General features: G+C 37.9%; 1 protein-coding gene and 1 non-coding gene across 3 annotated transcripts in view; both read right to left on the reverse strand.

Annotated features, from left to right (window-relative positions):
- Positions 1-21,783, reverse strand: part of ALG13 (ALG13 UDP-N-acetylglucosaminyltransferase subunit) — a 72,713-nt gene that overhangs the window by 11,915 nt on the left and 39,015 nt on the right. For both annotated transcript variants that reach the window (XM_054695602.1, XM_037511606.2), the window contains 10 exons: positions 21,280-21,407; positions 20,321-20,567; positions 19,787-19,900; positions 19,478-19,634; positions 18,952-19,072; positions 16,371-16,403; positions 16,222-16,277; positions 11,690-11,761; positions 10,305-10,470; positions 2,472-2,645 (listed from right to left, as the gene is read on the reverse strand). In XM_054695602.1, coding sequence (XP_054551577.1) covers positions 2,472-2,645; positions 10,305-10,470; positions 11,690-11,761; positions 16,222-16,277; positions 16,371-16,403; positions 18,952-19,072; positions 19,478-19,634; positions 19,787-19,900; positions 20,321-20,567; positions 21,280-21,407 — 1,268 coding nt within the window. The remainder of the gene's footprint in view (positions 1-2,471; positions 2,646-10,304; positions 10,471-11,689; positions 11,762-16,221; positions 16,278-16,370; positions 16,404-18,951; positions 19,073-19,477; positions 19,635-19,786; positions 19,901-20,320; positions 20,568-21,279; positions 21,408-21,783) is intronic.
- On the reverse strand, positions 17,600-17,702 carry LOC119246883 (U6 spliceosomal RNA). Its single transcript, XR_005125621.1, has one exon. It is a non-coding gene; the product is annotated as a U6 spliceosomal RNA (small nuclear RNA).

Here is a 21,783-nt window from a genome sequence, read left to right on the forward strand (position 1 = left end):
AACCATGTGGGTCACCTCCCTGGCCGGGAATAGAACTCATACTGCAGTGGCTGGATAGCTTCATAGTGCTGTGTTCACAGCAGTTCTAAACTGCAAATAGGCCAGAAGTCCATTAACATAAGAATGGACTAAATGTGAAATATTCACATAATGAAATACTCCTCAGTAATAAAAGCAAGTGGACTAATAAATGCAGCAACAGTAACTTGCTCCACCTCATACAACAACTGTCAGAGTTAGGATATAAATCTATATCTAACTTAAAAGGCAAGTACATCCTAAGTTCTGGATGGTGTACAACAAAAACTACTACAACTATGAAACCAGTGACAACTCACTCAAAGCTGATGGAGTATAGGCCTTTCTATGGAAACATCAGCAGTAGGTGAGAGAGAATCTTCAAGTAAAATCAAATAAAAATATATTGTATTTAATTAAAAAAATAGGGCCTCCCCTGGTGGCGCAGCGGTTGAGCGCTGGGCTGCGAATCTGCCCGCAGCCTCTGCAGCGCCAGTTTGATCCCCGGCTGCCAGCGAGGGTCCCACACGGCACAACAGACCTCTCCTGCCACGCCCGCTGCTTCCCTCAGCAGTGTATTTTGTCAGTCTGTCTATTCTGTTCCCCACTCTGGCTCTGGTGAATTCTCTCACCCTCCCGCACTTCTGACTGTACCCAGTGCTTGTATAAATAAAATAAATAAGTCTTTAAAAAAATAAATGCAGCAACATGGAAGACTCAAAATATTACGCTGAGTTTAAGAAGCCTTTCACAAAGAGTATATACTACTGTGATCATGTTTATATGAAATTCTGAAACAGCCAAAACTATGGCACAAAATAATTAGAACAATCATTGCCGCTGGGGGGAGGCAGAGATGGAATTAGCTAAGACTGAAAAGGAACATGAGGAGACTGAGAGAACAGAATTACTTTATACACCTCAGTGGGAATCTGAGTTACACAAATGCATGCATTTATTTGTCAAAATTCAACAGAGTTGAGCACTGCAGCACTGAGTTCAATCCCCAGCCAGGTAGCTAGCCCACATGGCGGCAGCAGACCTCTCCTGTCTTGCCTGCTGCTTCCCTTAGCAGTGCATTCCTGTCAATTGGCCTGTTCTGCTCCCGACTCTAGTGAATCCTCTTACCCCACTCCCTGCACCTCTGGCCTACACCCCAGGCTCATGTATGCATAGATAAACAAATCTTAAATAAAAAAGCTCAACAGAGCACATTTACAATTTGTATGTAAACTTTACAATTAAAAAAATAGCCAACTAAAAAAAAAAAAAATAGCCAACTAGTTAATGATGTGTGCTGAAGTTTTTAAGGGGAGCTATGATGATGCTCACGATTTACTTTGAAATGCACCAAATATAAACTATAAAATAAAATTCAAAAATATAAATTCAACTTTCATATATATTTGAATATTTTCATAACAAAAATGCTGGAATATACAGAATCAGCATTATGAGGTACTGAGTAAATCTTGGGCAGGAGCTAGGTAAGCAACCACAGAAGAGGAAAGATATCAGGTGTTTAGAGTAGGCAGATTAAGGTGGAAATGATACTATTAACAAATTGGGAACTCAAAAGAGTCAATTGTTCTGCAGGGCCTGGAGAGAAGAAGGGAGATAAAGATGAGGAGTTTCATTATAGACTAAGTGTGAAATGAAAGACAAGTGAAAATGTCTGGCAGGTAGCTAGAAACTAACAGCCCAGGGCTAGAAGGAATGATCTATATAAAGATGATAAAATTTTAAAGTAAAGGAACAGAACAGAGTTGCAAAAGATCTTGGTGACTTAGGGGCTAAAAAAAAAAGAAGCGATTAAAAAAAAAAATCAAGAGACTGTTACAAGCAAGGAAAATATAAAGACGCTACAAGCAACTTTCAACTACAATTCTCTGAGAAATACTGTCAAACTGAGGTTTAACAAAGAACTGTTAATGGAAAGCTATTCCTTAGTTTTCATAAGGAAACAATACAAGGCAGGTATCAAGGCAGATCAGGACCCCAATCCGTCCCCCACCAAAAAATAAATAAAACCCTCTCCAAATTTTCATAAAATTCAATTAGAATCCTAAATATCAAAGACTGCAACAATTTCAGATACTTGTGGTAAGACTTTAAGACATGGTGAAGATTTTTATAGCAACTCCTGCTTTTCAAGAAAATAGAAGAAATCTGGTTGAGAATCCTGTTCAGAGCAGACATGTAGCTACAAAAAAAAAAAAAAAAAAAAAAAAAAAAAAGCAACATATGTCAGCTCAACCATCCACTTCTTGATTGTATATAAGATGTTCCCAGCTTAAAACTGCTCCTTTCCTTAGTCACTTAACTAGCATTATACTCTGAGGTCAATTTCCATAGGACCCCAACTCTACCTCACAGGACAACCAAATAGAGATGTACTTAAATTTAATTTTCAGACCCAATCAATCTATACACAAACCTCAAAATCTACTTACCCTGAGGCAGATCACTACCACTTGGATCACAGGAATAAGGTGGTGGTGGTGGTGGTAAGTTTGGTGCCTCTCCTACCTCAAAAGGAGGAGGAAGAGGTGGTGGAACAGGTAGAGAAGCAGCAGCAGCAGCAGGAATAGAAGCAGGGAGATATGGATAGGATGATGAAGGAATCACTGAAAAAAGAAACAAAAGTAAGTAACAATGCACAACTAACACCTTAAAAGCAGCAGTTCAGGGCCTCCCTGGTGGGTAGTGGAGGGTTGTCTTCAGTGCTATCACCTGTTGTGGCCTAAGTTTGATCCCTGGCCAGGGAGCTAACCTACATATAGCACAGCAGACCTCTTCTGTCTCACTCATTGCTCCCCTCTGCGTTGTGTTTCAGTAGATCTACCAGTCTGCTCCCCACACTGTCTCTGGTGAATCCTCTCACCCCTGCACCTCTGGCATATACCTTAGTTCTTTCATGCATAAATAAAATCTTTTTTTTTTTAAAAAAAGCAGTAGTTCATCTTTTACAAATTCTTGTGTGTCTCCAGTATGGTCAAACAACTCTAATTCTTATAATTTGACTTATAAACAAAAACTTGAAAGGTGAACTGCCTGTGGGCTGAAAACTGGGAATTCATTACAGGTTATTCTGAATTAAGGAAATTACTTAAAATTAAAGGGGAAAAAATGGAAGCAGCAGGGCTCAATCAAGACTTTTGAACATGGGCTAACAGGTATATAAAAAAATACCATTAAAGAAAGTTTTAACTTGGCTTAATACTCAATTCAAAGTTAACAATGCTTTCAATCTGCCATTGTTAGTCAAATCACAAAATGCAAAAACTAGTAAGAGACTCAATTGCACAGATCATGGACTTAAGTAATCCCACCAATTTCTTTTTTTAAAAGATTTATTTATTTATTTATTTATACAAGCACCGGGTACAGTCAGAAGTGCGGGAAGGTGAGAGAATTCACCAGAGCCAGAGCGGGGAACAGAACAGGCAGACTGACAAAATACACTGCTGAGGGGAGCAGTGGGCGCGGCAGGAGAGATCTGTGCGCCAAGTGGGACGCTTGCCGGCAGCAGCTGCAGAGGCTGTGCGCAGCTTCGCAGCCCAGCGCTCAACCGCTGCACCAACGGGAAGGCCCAATCCCACCAATTTCTACCCATAGCATTAAAGGAATATAAGGAACTAAATCATGAGTTCCATTTGTAACGATATACCAGAAACTGAAACAAACATGCTGGATGGTATATCTTACCCATTTTAACTTTCTATGCCTGTTACTATTGTTTAAAAACAACTCATTTTATGAGTTTGTTTTTGACATAAGAAATTCAAATGTTTGGGCCTCCCTGTTGGCGCAAGGGGTTAAGCACCGCACTATGAAGCAATCCCCAGCCTCTGCAGCATGAGTTCGATCCCCGGGTGGCCAGGGAGCAACCCACATGGTGAAACAGACCTCTCCTGGCTTGCCTGCTGCTCCCCTCAGCAATGTATTTCAGTCTGCCTATTCTGCTCCCCACTCTGTCTCTAGTGAATCCTCTCATCCCCCACATCTCTGGCCTGTACCCTAGCTCTTGTATGCATAAATAAATCTTTTAAAAAAATTCAAATGTTTAAACGTGAATACATTGCTCTGTGACAATGAAGGAAACAATGTAGTTCCACTCTAGTAAAAATAAGTATCTTCATGCATACACAGTATGACAGATAAATTTGTTAAACGTTCCAGCAAAAGATGGATGATACAACCCTTCAGTTACTAGAAATAAATCATTTTAGTCAACTTAGAAATTTAAGTACTAGATTTTATCATTGTGTTTCTTGTACTATAATTTTAACCCTTAGAAGTACAGCAAATCATCCATTTGTTCAATAAAGGCTTAAATTCAGTTTCAGAACAGATAGTTTAGTATAGGAACAGGCCACACAAAGTAAAAATTTGTTTTTCAGGTACTTCAGTGAAAGGAATTGAAGGCCAAGTTTTAGAAGTAATCTACAGTTTCAGTCACTGACATAAATACTAAAAAATACAGCTCTATGCAGTGCCAAAAACTCAAAAACACATGAATTTTACTGTATTTACAGTAAATTTTAAAATCTTGCTCAAATCTTGGGAGTGTTGTCATATGTAGAGATTTCTACTTTTGCGGTGGAAGATCAATTTAATAATCAGAACATCTCCAAATGTTCTAAAGGCTTTATATGGGTTTGTTTTCTATAAAATCATGGCTTCTTCAACAAAGCTCCTTTCTTATTCCTTTCAAACTAACACACTGCAAATGGAATAAATTAGCTAAAGATAGAATGTGATTATGATCGCTAGGTAAAAAATCAACTTCTAGACAAACAGGTAGCTAAACAAGTTCTCACAGATGTGAGAGAATCAAAGGTATCAGAGATTTGGAGGTTACTTTGCCTGAATTCACCTTCCTTGTAAATACATATTACAAAAAGCCCTTATCAAAAAAGTTTTATAACTTCCAATTGCTCCAGAGATGCGCAAGCATCTGCACAGGCTTAATGGGTATAATTTAAGGGAGGGATGGTTCTAGGACAACTGAAACAAATTTTTCTAAAATACTAATGAAAACCAACCACATTCAAAATGCTATTTCCCCCTGTCCAGGAAACTGTAGTCTGCCTCAGGACATTTCAGAAAAAAACATGAAAAACAGTAAGCCCCACAGATCTCTAGATCACTGGGCAGGGCTGGGACTAAGATACACTGAGGTACTAAAGTTAAGGGACCACCAAATTAATGCATCGTGGATATCGAAACTTTATAAAGACAGGATCCAAGCCTGTACTGTATGATCTCAGGATAAATACCTCAACTCACCATAAGCCTTGCCCAAAAATCCTCCTTATTTAAAATTTTGATAGTCTATTGCGGATTTTTTACATACATTTTGATTTTTTTAAATAGCGTAAAGTATCATTTATCTTGCTCACTATGGTGTTTTGGCACTCCCTTGCATTTTGCACCCAGGAAATGTGAGTCACTGGTCCCAGCCCTGGCAAGTCTTGGGAATAGTTACCAAAACCCAGTTAACAGAATTTAATGGTGATGAGTTAGGAAACTGATATTAAAGGCAAGCTTAGCCTGGTTACCTGGCTGCTAAGAAATGACTTAAAGGAGGATGGGATGTGGCTGCCAGAGACATGAATTAACACAACGGGAGACATGAGCTGTTTCATGTGGATAACTGACAGGAATGATAAAAAACTAAAAAAAGCAGTCATGACCTGGTAGAGGCATACCTGAGGTTCATAAGAGATTCAAAGAACAAAATGGAAAATAAATGAAGGCAGTATACATTTTTAGAAGAAACTACACAGAACACAAATCTGGCATTTAAAGGGTAAGCTTTCAATGATTCTTCACAAATGAGACATTATAACGATTGATTCACCTTATCACTTGATTTTTTTTAAGCTCAGACATGTGCTTTTGGAATCAGAAGTCAGTACTTTCCCTTTACAGAGTAATAAAGCCAGGTCTATATTAACATTTCCAATAAAACTTTCTGTGGCCATTAACATATAGTGTATATTTTTGTTCCAGGCACTGTGCTAAGCAATTGTTTTTATTATAAACCAAATAAGTAACAAATCAAATATATGATTTAATGAATTGTTTTAAAGTGAATACTCTCAAGGTCAAGAACTGAAACTTTGCCACCACGCCATAGAACTTCCATGTGCCCCACCCCAATCCCAACTCTCTCCCTTCCACCATAATTAACCATTATCCTTTCCATTTTAAGGAAATGCTTCTTTTTTAAGTGTGGTATCACCCAAATGTGAATCCTCAGATACGATTTAAAGTTAGAATCTTGAATCCCTTTTGACCTATTGTCCCTTACTCCATTCTTCTTAGTTTTTCTTTTCAAACAACCTGGGTCCTTTTGACCTGTTGAGTTTACACGGAGAATTCTGTGGACTATATAATCATAGCGCAATTCAACATGTTCTGCATTTCTTGCAAATAAGCATAACTAGACCTAGGAAACTAAACATAGGACTGATTTCTTTGGCACATCTAAGTAGGCAATGTCTATTACTGATGTTAGCAACTGCTAACATCTGTTAAATACCCATCCATTAAGGCTGCAAAATGATTATATTCTGCCACTTCTTTCCCACTGAATAGTAGGAACATTTCCCCTCAATCTCTCACCTTATTTTCCAGTTTTCAAGAAAATGAATTGGTTTCCTATCATCCTCTTAAGGTAACCAATTTTAAAAATATCATTAGGAACTTTTAATATATTTAATATGTTCTAATCTATTGCAATGATCACTGTTGAGGTGTTTCAGCTTTGGCCAGGTGGAAGCCATTTCAAGATGGCTCCTGAGTCCTTTGACATGACCCCAGTCTACGATAGCTTCTAAGCTTATCTTGAATATTTCCTGCCCAGACTTGGAAGCAGCCATTTCTCCATGAAATCTGTTTTGTATATGAGAACTGGTATTTTAAGACAACAGACTAAATGCTAAAGATACTCATTGTTTCTAAAGTCTTTTCAGTGGTCAGTTAGGAAATAAACACACATTGAAGATAGAATAGTCTCTTTATACTGATATTCCCAATTCCAATTGGAGGCCATAAGTGCTTTTATTTACTCTTTATTACCACCGTATTACCTTTCTTCAATACTGAGGCTCCCAGTTTGCAAGGACACAAAGCAAAATTAGAACATTCCATACTCCCAATTTGTTTTGGCTTACAATAAATCCTCAGAACTGAGGATCTAGATAAAGAACCTGATATGATGACTGAGAGCATTAAACAATGATTTGGGCACATGGTTCCTCAATTCTCCTGTTTTAAAAAATCACCATATTATTTCTACTGCCCAAACAAAAGGCTTTATTTAACATAGTATATTCTCAATCTCTTGGGTTTCATTTTGTCTTAATTCTATATTTAATACTACTTATGTTTATGTCTCTAATTGTCTCAGCAGTCTAACAGTCAAAATTCATTCTCTGGTTTACTGTGGTCCATCCAAAACAACTGTTTGGGATGGTAGAAGTATTCTATTTCTGTACTGTCCAACAAATATCCACTAGTCATATATAGCTTTGAGCACTTGACAACTGAAGATTTTATATTTAAAATTTGTCACATGTGGCTAATGATACCTTGCTTGACAGTATTGCATTAGTAGATTCCTCAGAAAGAGCTCATGCAAATACTCTGAATTCTTACAAACTGCTCTTTAGGTTTGAAAATCAGTTTGGATAGGTATAAAGTCTTTGGTTCATCGATTCATTATCTAAAATTATGCTCTAATTTCTTGCAGCATAAAGTATTGCTGTCAAAGTATCATGATTATATTTCCTTTATACTCCTATAGGTTCTTTGATCAAGATAATCAGAGGATTGTTTTTCTTTAAAGTCCAGTCATTTCACTAGAATATCCTAGTGGTTGTTTTAAGTAAATATTGTCAGCGATGCAGAGTATTTCATATTTCAGTATGTAAAAATTTCACCAAAGCTTTCTGGATTCTAGTTTTTATTACTTGTTCCTTTAACTTACTTTGGTTTTCTGCATCAGGATTTCTACCTAGCATTTGAGTTCCTTTGCCTAACTTCATTTTATATTTCTTCCCTTTCTTAATCTTCTTCTAAAGCATTATCTGTTGTATAAATTTGGCCTCCCTGGTGGTGCAGTGGTTAGTCTCAACATTATGAAGCTATCGGCAGCCTCTGCAGCACAAGTTCGATCCCCGGCCAGGGAGCTGATCCCCATGGAGCAACAGACCTCTCCTCTCTTGCATGCTGCTCCCCTCAGTAGTGTATTTCAGTAGAGCTGCCTGTTCTGCTCCCCACTCCCTCTGGCGAATCCTCTCACCCCCGCACCTCTGGCCTACACCCCAGTTCTTGTATGCATAAATAATCTTAAATTTGGTCCTGTTCCTTTTAAGTCTTCATTACAGAAATTACTTTTAATTTCTAATGTTTTCCTGAGTTGTTACCTAATCTGAGTTTTTCTAATTCTGGCCTATGATATTCTTTAATGTTCTCAATTATTTCATTAATGCAAGAGACTAAATGCTCTAAGCTCATTTTGCATTGTTAGCTTAGTTTACTTTAGCTTGGTTCTGTTCAATGGACACATTTGTGACAAGCTTTTACAGTAGAGATTTTTGCTTTTTTTGTCTTAAAGCATCTTTATACAGTAGTTGACCTTAATGCTTTTCTGCTAGATTTTAGGTAAACTTATTTTTCCATGAACTTGAGAGTCAGGTGAGGTATACAAAAACTTTTCTTATTTCCTAAGGCTCCCATTTCTATTGCTTTTGTGGTGCTCAAAAACATGACTCCTTCCTGAGATTCTTGGCTCTTTCAACATTAGTCTGGACTTGTTCTTTTCCCTATCTTGATTACTTCTGATTCCACTCCCGGCAGTTTCCATTTCAATTTCCTAAAAGGGAGCCCTGGAGGTCAGTTTTGGCATTTCTTTAGGGGCCAAACGGCTCCAAGTGCTTCAGTCTTTTTACCATATACCCAAGGCACTCACCCAGTACACTGAAGAGGTCAAATCCCTTCTCGGTCTTAGCTACGCCTTCCAAATATTAACTCTCTTTGGGATTCTTCTTTTCTCGGGTCCAAAGACAATATCCATGATGCTTAACTACTTGCTCCCACACAGACCCTGATAACATGCAGGTCTTATGACTAGTGGTTTGTCCCTCCCTGCTTAAATTTTGGGTTTGCTGGAGATAGTGTGTCACCTATTTATTAAGTGTTGTTCGTGGGTTTTGGCTTTGCTATTTTCATTTTTACATGGGGGTGTCAGATTGAAAAGCTATGCTACTGTTGCCACCACCTTTCCAGTTCTGAGAATTTCAAATTATCTCACTGGTACTTACAACCACTTCATAAATGGGTAGTAACAGTACCCACAAGCACACAGACAAAGAAGTTTAATAATTTGCCGAAAATTATATAAGTAGTGAGTTATAAAACCAGGATTCTAATTATCTCATTGGTATATGACAACCACTTCATAAATGGGTAGTAACAGTACCCACAAGTGCACAGATAAAAAAGTTCAATACATAAGTAGTGAGTTATAAAACCAGATTCTAAGGTAGATCTCTTAAATTCTAGAGCCTAGTTCTATATTATGACATTTGTAGGAAAATGATTTACTTTACAAAAATGTATTTTATAGCAAATTTTCAGGAACTCTGTGAAGCACGAAACCCCGTCTCCCCTTAATTCCTGTATAATAAAACAACTCAAAGTTTGAGAAACTAATACAAGTCCTACAAATAGTGGGGGTAAGCAAAAATATAGCTTCAAAATCTTATTAAGTCAAATTTGCAAAAACAATTGAAACACCTATCCTCACATCTCATGGGTTCTTTGACTATAGAACATACTTTATTAAGTATTTAAAAAAGCTAAACAGGGCCTCCCCTGGTGGTGCAGCAGTTGAGCGCTGGGCTGCGAAGCTGCCCCACAGCCTCTGCAGCACCGTTCGAAGCCTGGCCACCGGTGAGAGTCCCACATGGCACGACAGGCCTCTCCTGCTGCGCCCGCTGCTCCCCTCAGCAGTGTATTTCATCAGTCTGCCTGTTCTGTTCCCAGCTCTGGCTCTGGTGAATTCTCTCACCCTCCCGCACTTCCGACTGTACCCAGTGCTTAAATAAATAAATGTAAGTTATTTAAATATAAATAAATCTTAAATATATATATTTAAAAAAGATAAATACTGGAAATTAAAGTAATCCTATCTAATCAACTAGAATTGTTGTATCTACATATTCATGAATAGGGAAAGAGGCTTCCAAAGAAAGCGACCACTAATAACCTACCTGGCCTGCCTTGTGTAGGTGGAGAAACAAATAGAGGCTGTATAGCATTCTGTGAGGAAACTGAAGTGGTACTACTAGCTTGATTAGCTGTTGCACAGTTAGATAAGACTGGAGCTGGATCATTATTGGCACGGGAAGCTCCAACTGCTGCAGAATTTACCATCACCTGTAAGTGTGGAAGAAAGTTTAAAACTCTTAAGTTTGGTTTCTCAAACAATATTAGTCTCTGATGCTAAATTTCAGGAAATAGTATTTTGATTAACTAAACAGTGAGAAATCAATACTTATGTAAATCCTCTATAAAAAGTTTTTCTTTTAGAAGTCTCCATATTAATTTCAGAGCTTTAACTTTTATTCTTTTTTTGAAAAGGTAATAATACATTAATGATTCAAAAATCAAGTATAAAATTACATACAGTGACGTTTCCCCCACACTTCTGTCATCTATCTGCCCAATTTCCTGCACAGAAAGGTAAGTTCTGGGTTTCCTACATTACTTCAGTGACCTATAACAAACATTTTATTATATGCATATATATTTCCCTATGCAGAGAGCATGGCTTTTTTTTCTTTATGAGACTGCAATTTGTTTTTCTGATTAGGCCAGAGCTACTTCCCCATGACACCCAATAGGGGTTGTACAGGGACATTCAATGGATGGGACAACTCTTTCTAAAGACAAAATCCACGCTGGCAACCTCCATTTCCTAACCACTACACTGCAGTGTAGCTGCTATCCGCTCTGGTCATCAGAAACTTTATTCAAAGTCACCAGTAGTCTCCAAGGCAACAAATCCTAACAGACATTTGTGAATACTTGTGCTGCCTGACCTCTTGGCAACAACTGACATGTTTGCTCCTTGAAACAGTCTCTTCCTAGGGCTTTGATGATAAACTCCTGCTTCTCCTCCTTCCTTAGCTATCCCTTCTCTGCCTTCTTGAAAATTTGGTGATCCATAGGTTCTGTTCCAGATGTACTTCTCAATTTCTTCCTTATCCCAGGATGACCTTATTTACTCCTATGGTTTCAGATCCATTTTTGATGCCTAGACTTGGCCTAATCTACAATAGAGCTTCCCATTTAAGTTTCATTAAAATAGCAGAGACTTGACAGGTAATTCATATTAACTATCTCATTATGTAAGAGGTTCAGAGTAGACAATATGCAGTCTAACACCAGCACCCAGAACAGTGTCTGGAACACAGCAGTTTCTCAATTTGTTGAATGAATTTAGTAATCACTGTGCCAGGCACAACAAGGTGTAACAATACTTAAGAACATAAGCAGCTTCTTTAAGTATGATGGAGGGCAAAGAAAAAGTAATTACTTATTCCTTTGTTCAGACCACTGCAACTGACTGCTTGATTAACACTATGAAGATTACCTTCTGGGGATAGTCATATGAGGTAACTGTATCCTGAGGAGACATAGAGCATGGTCTTCTGTCCTGAAGAGACTTTAATGAATAAAGAAATAGTTAAATAAAGGGAAATTAAGAAACCAAATAATACATCACTAAAGTATCTGCCTTCTTTCAGTATCTTCTAAGACCAAATGAAAGTGATGTCTTGAAAGCATAAATTTGGAAGTGACTACTAAGACCAACATTCCAAAGGGTACCATTTTAGTCACTGATTTAGATAATTGTTCTAGTTCCTATCTACAAAGATCCTCATCACAGCTAACACTAATCGCAATGAAAACACTAAAATGTTAACTGAGGATTATTTACTTTCTTGGAGGCCTTTCTTGTCTTTCAAGTTCAAAATCAGGACCAACAAAAGTGCTAAAAGAAAACATTCCATCTAAAAAGGCAGCTTGGGACAAGGGTAGATAATTGGTTATTCAGCCATCCCTTCTAGCTCAAGACCTTCTTTTTCTTGAAAGTAGAGTGATTTGTTTATTCACATTCTTCTTTTCAATCCAATTTACCACCTTATCCTCACTTGCAATCTAATGAAAAACTCATTTTAAAAGGCTCTGAGTTATCTTATGAATGACAAATTGTCACAGAAGCAAAAAAAACATGTAGCAGCAGACACTGGTAACACTAAGAGCAGGGAACTAGGGGAAGTAATCCACAGGAAAGAACAACACCATGACCACAAAAGATGAGTCCAGTTTAACTTGGACTTAAGAGTGTATGTTTCTAAAATTTGTGTTTAAGTATAGCCAAAACATCTGCCAAAAAGCAAGCTAGCCCTGGTTCAGAAAGCCGAGTGTAAATGTTAAACAACTCTAGAGAAGGATTTCTTTGAGAATTGGGCATGGAATTAGGTAGAAATAAATGTTCATGGTTTCTTAGAAGACTGTGCCTGAAGATCTTTAAGAGGACCTCTCACCTCATAGAAACTTGGTATGGATTTGAAGACTGGAGAATAGAAGTGAGCACATCAAGAGATCAAAAGGTACTGTACGTTAAAGTTCAGAATAAAATGGAACGTGACAACTGAATTAAAGGTGCAGAAAGAAAGAATTGAAACCTGTCATCCCTGATGATGAAATCTTTACCTGCTTTTTAACTTGAGTGGCTATTATAAGAGATGGCATAAAAAGCATGTAATAGAACAGTAATGGAGTGAGGGGAAAAACTTTCTCTAGACTGGCAAAAGGAGGAAAGGACAAAATAAAGAGAATTACACATCATATGTTCTTCGACTTTCTAAGATGTATTGCCTTATCAGTAAAAACAAATATTTAGTATCAATAAAAACGAATAATTTAGTACATAGTACATCAAGCTACCAAAGTTAAAAGTAGTCATAGAAAATAGTGTAGTTACTCAAGTTCTCCATAAATATTCCAGAGTTCCCATCTGCATACATGGCCTCATCTAAACTTAGATATAGCCAGCTGACTTGTGTAGTCAATGAAATATTAGCATTAATATTAAGAGGCATTATTAAATTTCCCTATCTTCTGCCCTGCCAAGGTGATTATCTCAGTTCCTGACTATGATGAACAAAAAGCTTGCTACCAACCAGTACTGGACATGTAACATTACCAAGAACAACCGTCCTGGTTAAGCTGCTGAGATTTTGGAGGGTAAGGGGAGTTACAAGTATACTGAGGCATAAGCTAGCTTGACTACAACAGTAATCTATTAACTAGAAATAGTGTTACGATAAGGAAAACCTCAGTTGAGAAGGTGGTTATGAACGTGTATGAACTTGTAACTATTAGGGGCAGAGGTGTGGAAAACAGAATGTTAGTTGTGCGCTTTGATTACTGTTAGCAAAGGTTAGGCAAGGTATCTTAAGACATATGCATATATATAGGGGGCCTCCCTGGTGGCGCAAGGGGTTAAGCACCACACTATGAAGCAATCCGCCACCTCTGCAGCACGAGTTCGATCCCCGGCCGGCCAGGAAGAAACCCATATGGCGTAGCAGACCTCTTCTGTCTTGCCTGTTGCTCCCCTCAGCAGTATATGTCATCAGTCTGCCTGTTCTGTTCCCCACTCTGTCTCTGGTGAATCCTCTCACCCCCCACATCTCTGGCCCATACCCCAGCTCTTGTATGCATAAATAAATCTTTTTTTTAAAAAAAAAGACATGCATATAGAAAAGTAGACTTCAGGCAGGAATGAATGGGAATAGAGTCCTTGAATACAGGAACTTGCACTGAAGAGGCAACTGCTTTCACCCAAAACTATAAAAGATACAACTGATTACTACTCTGACCAACAAAGATCACTTAAAATTTGGCTTTTTGGGCATCCCTGTTTGCGCAGCGGGTTGGGCACAGCGATGTGAAGCTGTTCTCAGCCTCTGCAGCACAGGTTAGATTCCCAGCCGGCCATGGAGAAACCCACATGGCGCGGCAGACCTCTCCTGCCTAGCCCGCTGCTCACCTCAGCAGTATCTTCAATCTGCCTGCCTGTTCTGTTCCCACTCTCTCTGGTGAGTTCTCTCACCCTCCTGCGCCTCAGATCTGTACCCCAGTTCTTGTCATAAATAAATCTTTTAAAAAAATTTGGCTTTGAATAATCAAATCATTTTTTAAATATCTGACTGCATTAAAATATCCCAAACCATGAGTCCAAATAAAGATGTTCTACCCAGTAATTCTTACAGCACTTGAAAAGAAATGGCTCACTAAAAAGCATGCAATGGCTCTTCCATCAATGCCGAATAACCTCAAGATACTTGCAAGAGTAGAGACACAAAGGCATAAGAAAATAAAGAATTATAACAAATCTGTGTAGTGAATCTACTAACAAGAAACAGAATTGGCAGTATGGCTACTGGCAAAAAGAAGGAATCAAACAAAAGCAGCATAATGAATTAATCATACAACCAAACAATGAGCAGAAAACAACCTCCCATCTGAGATCAAATGACCTCTGTGCGCCCAATTTTCTGAATACAAAAGCTAATTAGACTATTCCGCTACAAGGATTATTTGCCAATGCCTACTTCAAGGAAAAGGGCCTTGGAGTAACCAAGGGTCCCTTCAGGGAACCGTCCCCATGCCTAAGTTGGGGGTCCTCACAATGTCTGTTACAATGTTAGAATTACTACAGGTTAGTAATTGTTTCTCCTATTTTTCCCCTTTCTGTATGGTAACTTTTATCACAATGGTTCAGTATCTGCCCCACCTTTGTAAATTATGTGAGGAGGTGGTAAATAACTTTATATCTTTGTATTCTTGGTTTTAGGCCATCAGATCAAGAAGAGCCACAGCTGGACCAAATACAGAGTAATGCACATTACCCAGAAACCTTGGGCTTTGAGTTTAATTACATTAAATAGGATTTTTAGGTTGCCCCCTTTGAGGTGGAAGCAAGTGTTCTGCCTATGGGAGGGAGTTCAATTTGGATGTTGTGGATCTAAGTGCTGTTAAAATATTTCAAACATTTTGACTTCAAGTTACAGAAAAGATTCTTCAATGGGACATGCTTTGGCATAGAAAAGAAACTGACAAATAGTCAGCTCCAATTGTCAGCTGCACCAGTCAGTGACCACCACTTTTGTTATCTGCTTTGGCAACAAAGGATGGAGATTCCATCAGCCTGAGTCCCTGAAGAGAACCTTCCTGAGGACCTCCAATGGTTATGTAGCATAACTAAGAAATGAACTTTTGTTATATTAAATAACTGATAGTTAATGGTCCATTCTCACTAACAGAAAAATGGTAAAATACTCAAAAAAGAAAGGTCACTGCTAATGCTTGAATTTCTTCTTGTAAACACATATTAGGAATACCTGAATAGATTAATTTCAGAAAAGGATGTAATGACTAATGGTTAATTTCTGGGTCTCAATTTCTTCATCTATAAAATTTAAATTTTATAGATTTAAATACATTTACAGCAGGTCCTTATGTTACATTCATTGTCATTTCATCATAAAGTTGATGAGAAAAAAATAAGATTCCTAGTCAGGGCCACTGTATGTGTGAAGTTGCATTCCCATGTCTGTGTGGGCTTTCTCCAGGTAATCCAGTTCCCTCCCATATCCCAAAGATGTGCACATTAGGTTAACTGGTGTGTCTGAATTATTCCAGCCTGAGAATGTAGGTGTGCATATGAGTGCGCTCCACCACGGAAGAATGCCTTGTGCAGGGTTTGTTGTCAACTTGCCTCCTAAACTACTGGGATGCATTGTGGCCACCTGAGACCTTTAATAGGAATAAGTGAGTTAGAAAGTAAATGAATACAAGCTATATCATACAGAAGAGCTTTGGGTCTTCATTTTACAAGTTTGATGATGCTTTTGTGGCTAGAAATATGCCATAGGAACTTACTTAACTCTTGATGATATCAATTAACCTATTTATACATCATTTAGCTTTAAGTCAGTTTCCTCAAAACTATGACTTTAAATGACTTACTGCGTAGGTATAGCTCTTAAAACAGTGCCCTAGTACACAGTAGGAGCTATAAATGCCTGTCATTATTATTTAAATACATACCAAGTTTGCTGTAGATTCAGTTGTGCTATAAACACCTGAAGTTTCATAGTCTGAGTCTAGAGGATAGTCAAAGTTAAAAATGAAAATTATTTTATAGTTTAAAACTTCTATTAAAAATAATTATAATGTTGTATTTAGATCTCACTGACCTGAACGATAAACATATTCTTCATGATATCCACCTAGAAAAAAAGATGGAAGAAGTGTGTTCTATAGAACATTTAAGGTCAGCAGAGTCAAATAGCCAGCGCTTGCTTTATCTCATATTTTAAGGACATATGTTCAAAATAAAATGTATACATATTTGAAATAAATGATTTGATCTTTCATACTAGTCAACAAATATTGAAGCCAGAGATTGGCTGGATATGGTACAAATTTGTCCTCTGAAAATCCCTTGTTTCTTAGGGTTCAGGCAGAGGTGAAAAACCCAGCTGTTTCCAATTTTTCCAGTCAGGCAAAGTGGTGATTATAAAGTAAACTCAGCATAATCCATAGCTCACAGGTGTTTTCAGGTAAATAATACATTTTAAATCCACTTGTCCTCAGAGGATGGCCCAGTGGACTGAAGTAATTTCCTTTAAGACTGCTGTAGAGGGGGCCTCCCTGGTGGTGCAAGGGGTTAAGCCACAACCTATGAAGCCGTCAACCCCTTCTGTAGCAGAAGCTTGATCCCCGGCCGGCCAGGGAGCAACCCACAGGGCCCAGCAGACCTCTCCTGACTCACCTGCTGCTCCTCTCAGCAGTGTACTTCGGTCAATCTGCCTGTTCTATACCCCAGTCTGTCTCTGGTGAATCCTCTTACGCCCCACACCTTTTGGCCTGTACCCCAGCTCTTGTATGCATAAATAAGCAAATCTTTAAAATAAGATATTTCATTGTTAAAAAAAAAAGACTGCTATAGTGGGGCCTCCCGGTTGGCCCAAGGTGTTAAGTCTCAGCAATATGAAGCAATCAGCAGCCCCCGCAGCATGAGTTCAATCCCCGGCCAGGGAGCTAACCCACATATGGCACAGCAGAGCTCTCCTTCTTGTCCACTGCTCCCCTCAGTAGTATATTTCAGTTGACCTGACTATTCTGCTCCCCACGCTGTCTCTGGTAAATCCGCTCACCCTCCCCACCCCCCGCAGCTCTGGTCTACACTCCTGTATGCATAAATAAATCTTAAAAAAAAAAAAACAACTGCCATAGCATTGAAGTGCAGAAAAGGTCAATCTTGGACAGTTTCCCACAATAGAAAACCCTACACATCAATCTGGATTTGATTTTTTTTTCTGAAGAGTCCAGATGGATTTATTGTGCTTTGTAATACAATTTAATAAACTGCTGACTATTTTTCTCTGAGAAACTGATAAAATGTTCTTCTTGCTATGTAAAAAAAAATATGGAACGCTTCATGAATTTGCATGTCATCTTTGCGCAGGGGCCATGCTAATCTTCTCTGTATCGTTCCAATTTTAATATACATGCTGCCAAAGCAAACACTGGATTTGATTCTTAAACACGCATGTATGGCAACCCCTCTATATAGCAGAATTTAAGAATAAATATTTGGATACTGTGCATATGCCATTACAGGTGAATAGCACATCTGAAGGTACCCACTGTGCTAAAGGGAAGGCAAAAGGATTATGTTAAGGAACAGGTTACACATCTTTAAGCAAATGTATGCCCATGCATGTACAAAGTCTCCACCACAGATCATTCTTATGCTAGAGATTCTGTCCTCATTAAATTCCCAGAAATATCTCTTCATCCACATAAATAGCAGAAGAAACAATATAAGAAAATAAAGAACTTGACTGGTAAGTCAAGTCTCCACCAGACACAAAGGACCATATATCACTTAATTCCATTTATATTAAATCTCTAAAATAGGTAAATTCATTAAAACAGAAAGCAGACTGGTAGTTGCCTAGGGCTGGGATCAGCAATTTGGGGGAAAATGGGGAGTGGCTGCTATGGGGAACAGGTTTCTTTTTGGTTATGAAAATGTTTTAAAATTGACTATGGTGCTGGCTATATAACTCTGTGACTATATAAAAACCATTTAATTGTACACTTTAAATGGGTGAATTTATGGTAATTTTATAGCAATAAAGCTGTCATAAGAAAAAAAATGTCTACTACTTACCAAGGCCATGCAATTTACTCTTTAAACCTCAATTTCCTCATATATAAGATACCACATTCCAGGGAAGGATAAAATATTGTAATTAAATAATAAATATAACGACATAGAAGATGATCAATTGGGTTGAGTGAATAGTAACATTTACAGATCAAGTAGACACCTAAGTGCAAAGAATAATTTCTTAACGTCTTACAAAAGTCACTCGTCACATAAAAGGTTAAAGTAATTACAAAAATTGGCGAGGACAACTCTAAATAGTGGCTGACTAGTAAGGAATAGATGTTTTCCATACTGAAATCTCACTAAATCAAAATTCACTAAAGACCTATGCAGAGATGAAAATTAAGTTGCTAACAATATAGTGGCCAAACTATACATCTGTACTTCTCAGCAAGCTTTGAAACAAGAACTGGTAACTCAATACAAGCTGCCAGAGTAGAGTGAGGTCATTAAACCAAAATGGTAGGTTACTTCAGAATCTTGATGTTCTAATTCCACAGAATTATTTTTTTTAAATCAAATTTTGATTTGCCATTAGTTTACATAAATACGTAATTTTGAATAATCATCTCTTAAAACAACTCTAATTGACTCACCACTGTCACTTTGACAATCACCCTCCTCGGAATTCAATGTTTGTTTGCCTGAGTTATGTCCTTGCCTTGCAACACAGTATCTTGAAGCAGCAGGAACCATAGAAGAGGGCCCTCCATGATTCTGTATCAAAGAGACACACATTCCCAAGTAGTTTCCCCTTTATAATCAGAAAAAAGGCTAGAGGGGTATTTTGAAAGTCAATTAAAGAAACTAGACTAAGAAAGTGAACTGCTGTTGTATGAGACCTATGGAAGTAAATATTTTAAAAGTACTATAGAATCAAAAAGAAATGAGCAAGAAAATAGAAAATATTAACCCATATTTTATAGGCAAGATCACTGTCTACCATTTCTTTACAAAAATGTTTATTCTCCTATCTTTAAAAGTGCTAAGATGAAAACATGTTTTCCAGGAAGGATTTTAATCAGTCGTTTGTACAAAAGTATAAAATTTATCCACTATCTTTACTTTAAAAAAAAAATTAAAAAGTAAATAGTTATTTGAATGCAGCTTTGACCTACTTACAGGTAAAGTTGGATAAGCAGTCTCATCCCCTTCTTCAACTTCATAAAAGGTAATGGTTTCTTCCAAGCCCCTGGGCATCTGTCCATTCACAGGGGCAAAGCTATACTGGCACTCCTTATTCATACAATGCATCTGGCGGTGACTACGTCTAAAGGAACTATAGTTCAAAGAACAAAAAGGGGAGAAACTATAAATATGGTTAATAATGTGTTCCTAACTCCTAAGTAACAGTTCAAACATCTCAAAGCTGAAACTTTAAAAAAATTATTACATGTATTTGCTGACTTTCAACATTTAAAATTCACTTACCGAGACCTATAGGAGAAATTATCATAACTCTGACAGCACCTTTTACCTGGGGCAGGGTAAAAACCAACTTTAGGCCCCATGATGTTTGGCCTGTTTATAAAGCGAGATGAATCCCTAAGAATAAAGGGAAAGAAAAAGTTAACTCTTTTTACACAGTAGTGCTTCACTCTCCTGTTAAATGAAATTAATACATCTTTTTACAAACACCCAAATAAAGAGCTTTGCTTTCCCAACTACTGTTACTAGGTTATTATCCATTATTAATGGATATAGTGACACATATGTGGTACTCATCTTCATGGTGTTTTACCTTCTAACATTTCTTCAACTGCACCACACTTCCTTAGGCTACTAACAAAGTCATTTGACAAGAATTGAAACATACATCTCCATCCTTTATTCTCTCTTCTTTAAGTAGAAATTATTTTGAAAAAGTATTTAGGTATTTCTAAATGTTACTATAATTCTGTACAGGAATTATTTTCAAGATCTAAACAGAGATGTACATTATGTTAAAAATCAGTTAAATCTTACCTGGGCACTCCATAGCCCCGACCTTCTCTCTGAGGTATATGCTGAGGATGAAAGAGTTCACTAGCCATAACATTTTCAGCCGTCTGTGAGTACTGCATAGAAGGGTCGTGCCCATAATTCATACTGTGCTGAAGCCGGGGTGGAAGAAATGGGTCTCCCCTGCTGTAAGCCATAGTCACATAAAACTCTTTCCCTCTAACTTTTCTGAACATCTTCTTCCGTTGTTTTATGTCCATCTCTGACATAGCTTTCAGGCAAACAAAGAAGCAGCAAATAAGTTTCATAACTAAAGCAAAAGATTCAGTGTTTCAGGGCCCCATCTGTTCCACAAATGCCTAATATCTCCGATGTTTTCTTGGGAAAAAAGCCAAATAAACATGGGGAGGGAATTTTTCTATATTTTAAGGATGCAACAGATCTCCCATTTAGAGGGCAGAACCAGCAAGTAATTTCTTTTATCAACATCTCAGCACTATCTTTAGTATTGGCATATTTGATCATGAAAACGGTGTCATCTATATTACTATTATCCAAGATATTATCCCTGTTAAATCTCTATTTCTATTATTTTATAGTTCTTTGAGAAATCTTTTCATAAAGTTTTAGAATCTAAAATCCACTTTAGGGCCTCCCTGGTGGTACAGGGGTTAAAGTCTCAGTGCCTTCAAGCGATAGCCAGCCACTGCAGCATGAGTTTGATCCCAAGCCAGGGAGCTGACCCACGTGGTGCAGCAGACCTTTCCTGTCTTGTCCACTGCTCCCCTCAGCAGTGTAATTCAGTGAACATGCCTTTTCTGCTTCCCGCTCTGTCTATGGTGAATCCTCTCACCCCCTACACTTTAGCTTAAGTTTACACAAGTCTTCACTGTGCTGCTGCATCAAGGTGCAAGGGGTGGAGGAAGGGAAAGAGGGACAGAGGAAAGACTAAGAGAAATAATGAAAAATTTCAGCATACAAACCCATTTCTGGGACATAGGCCCCAGGTATTTTCTGGAAACCTCTTCCTTTCCGACAGGGCACAGCATTCCAGGCAGGAAGAGGTGTCACTTGAGTAACTGGTTTTAAGTTAGCCAGTGGAACAACATGCCTTAAGTTAAAAAGATACCATCATGAAGTCACTGCAACACAGATTTAATTCTCCTTCAGTACACATACTGCATCCCTCCAGCTTCCTTTTCAAGTGTTTTCTACCTAAATCTCTTGACACTAGCTCTCCTATTGCCATTTTCTTTTTAGTTAGAAAAGTTGAGTAGTTTATACAATTTTGCAATTGTCTATAGCACCTATCACATTCCAGAGGAAAGATTGTTGTAAACTATTAGTTCACAGATACTTGCTGCCTCTCCTTGGATTATATTTGCCCATTCTAGAGACAACAGTGTAATCTATGTGAGCAGATAATTTAAGAACCAGCATGTGGTTTATCCTTTCATTTTTTTCTGTCTGTAGTCATGGAAGCAAGA

The sequence above is a fragment of the Talpa occidentalis genome, unplaced genomic scaffold (genome assembly GCF_014898055.3).
Source record: "Talpa occidentalis isolate TD23 unplaced genomic scaffold, MPIMG_talOcc4v2.1 talOcc4.15, whole genome shotgun sequence".
NCBI lineage: Eukaryota > Metazoa > Chordata > Mammalia > Eulipotyphla > Talpidae > Talpa > Talpa occidentalis.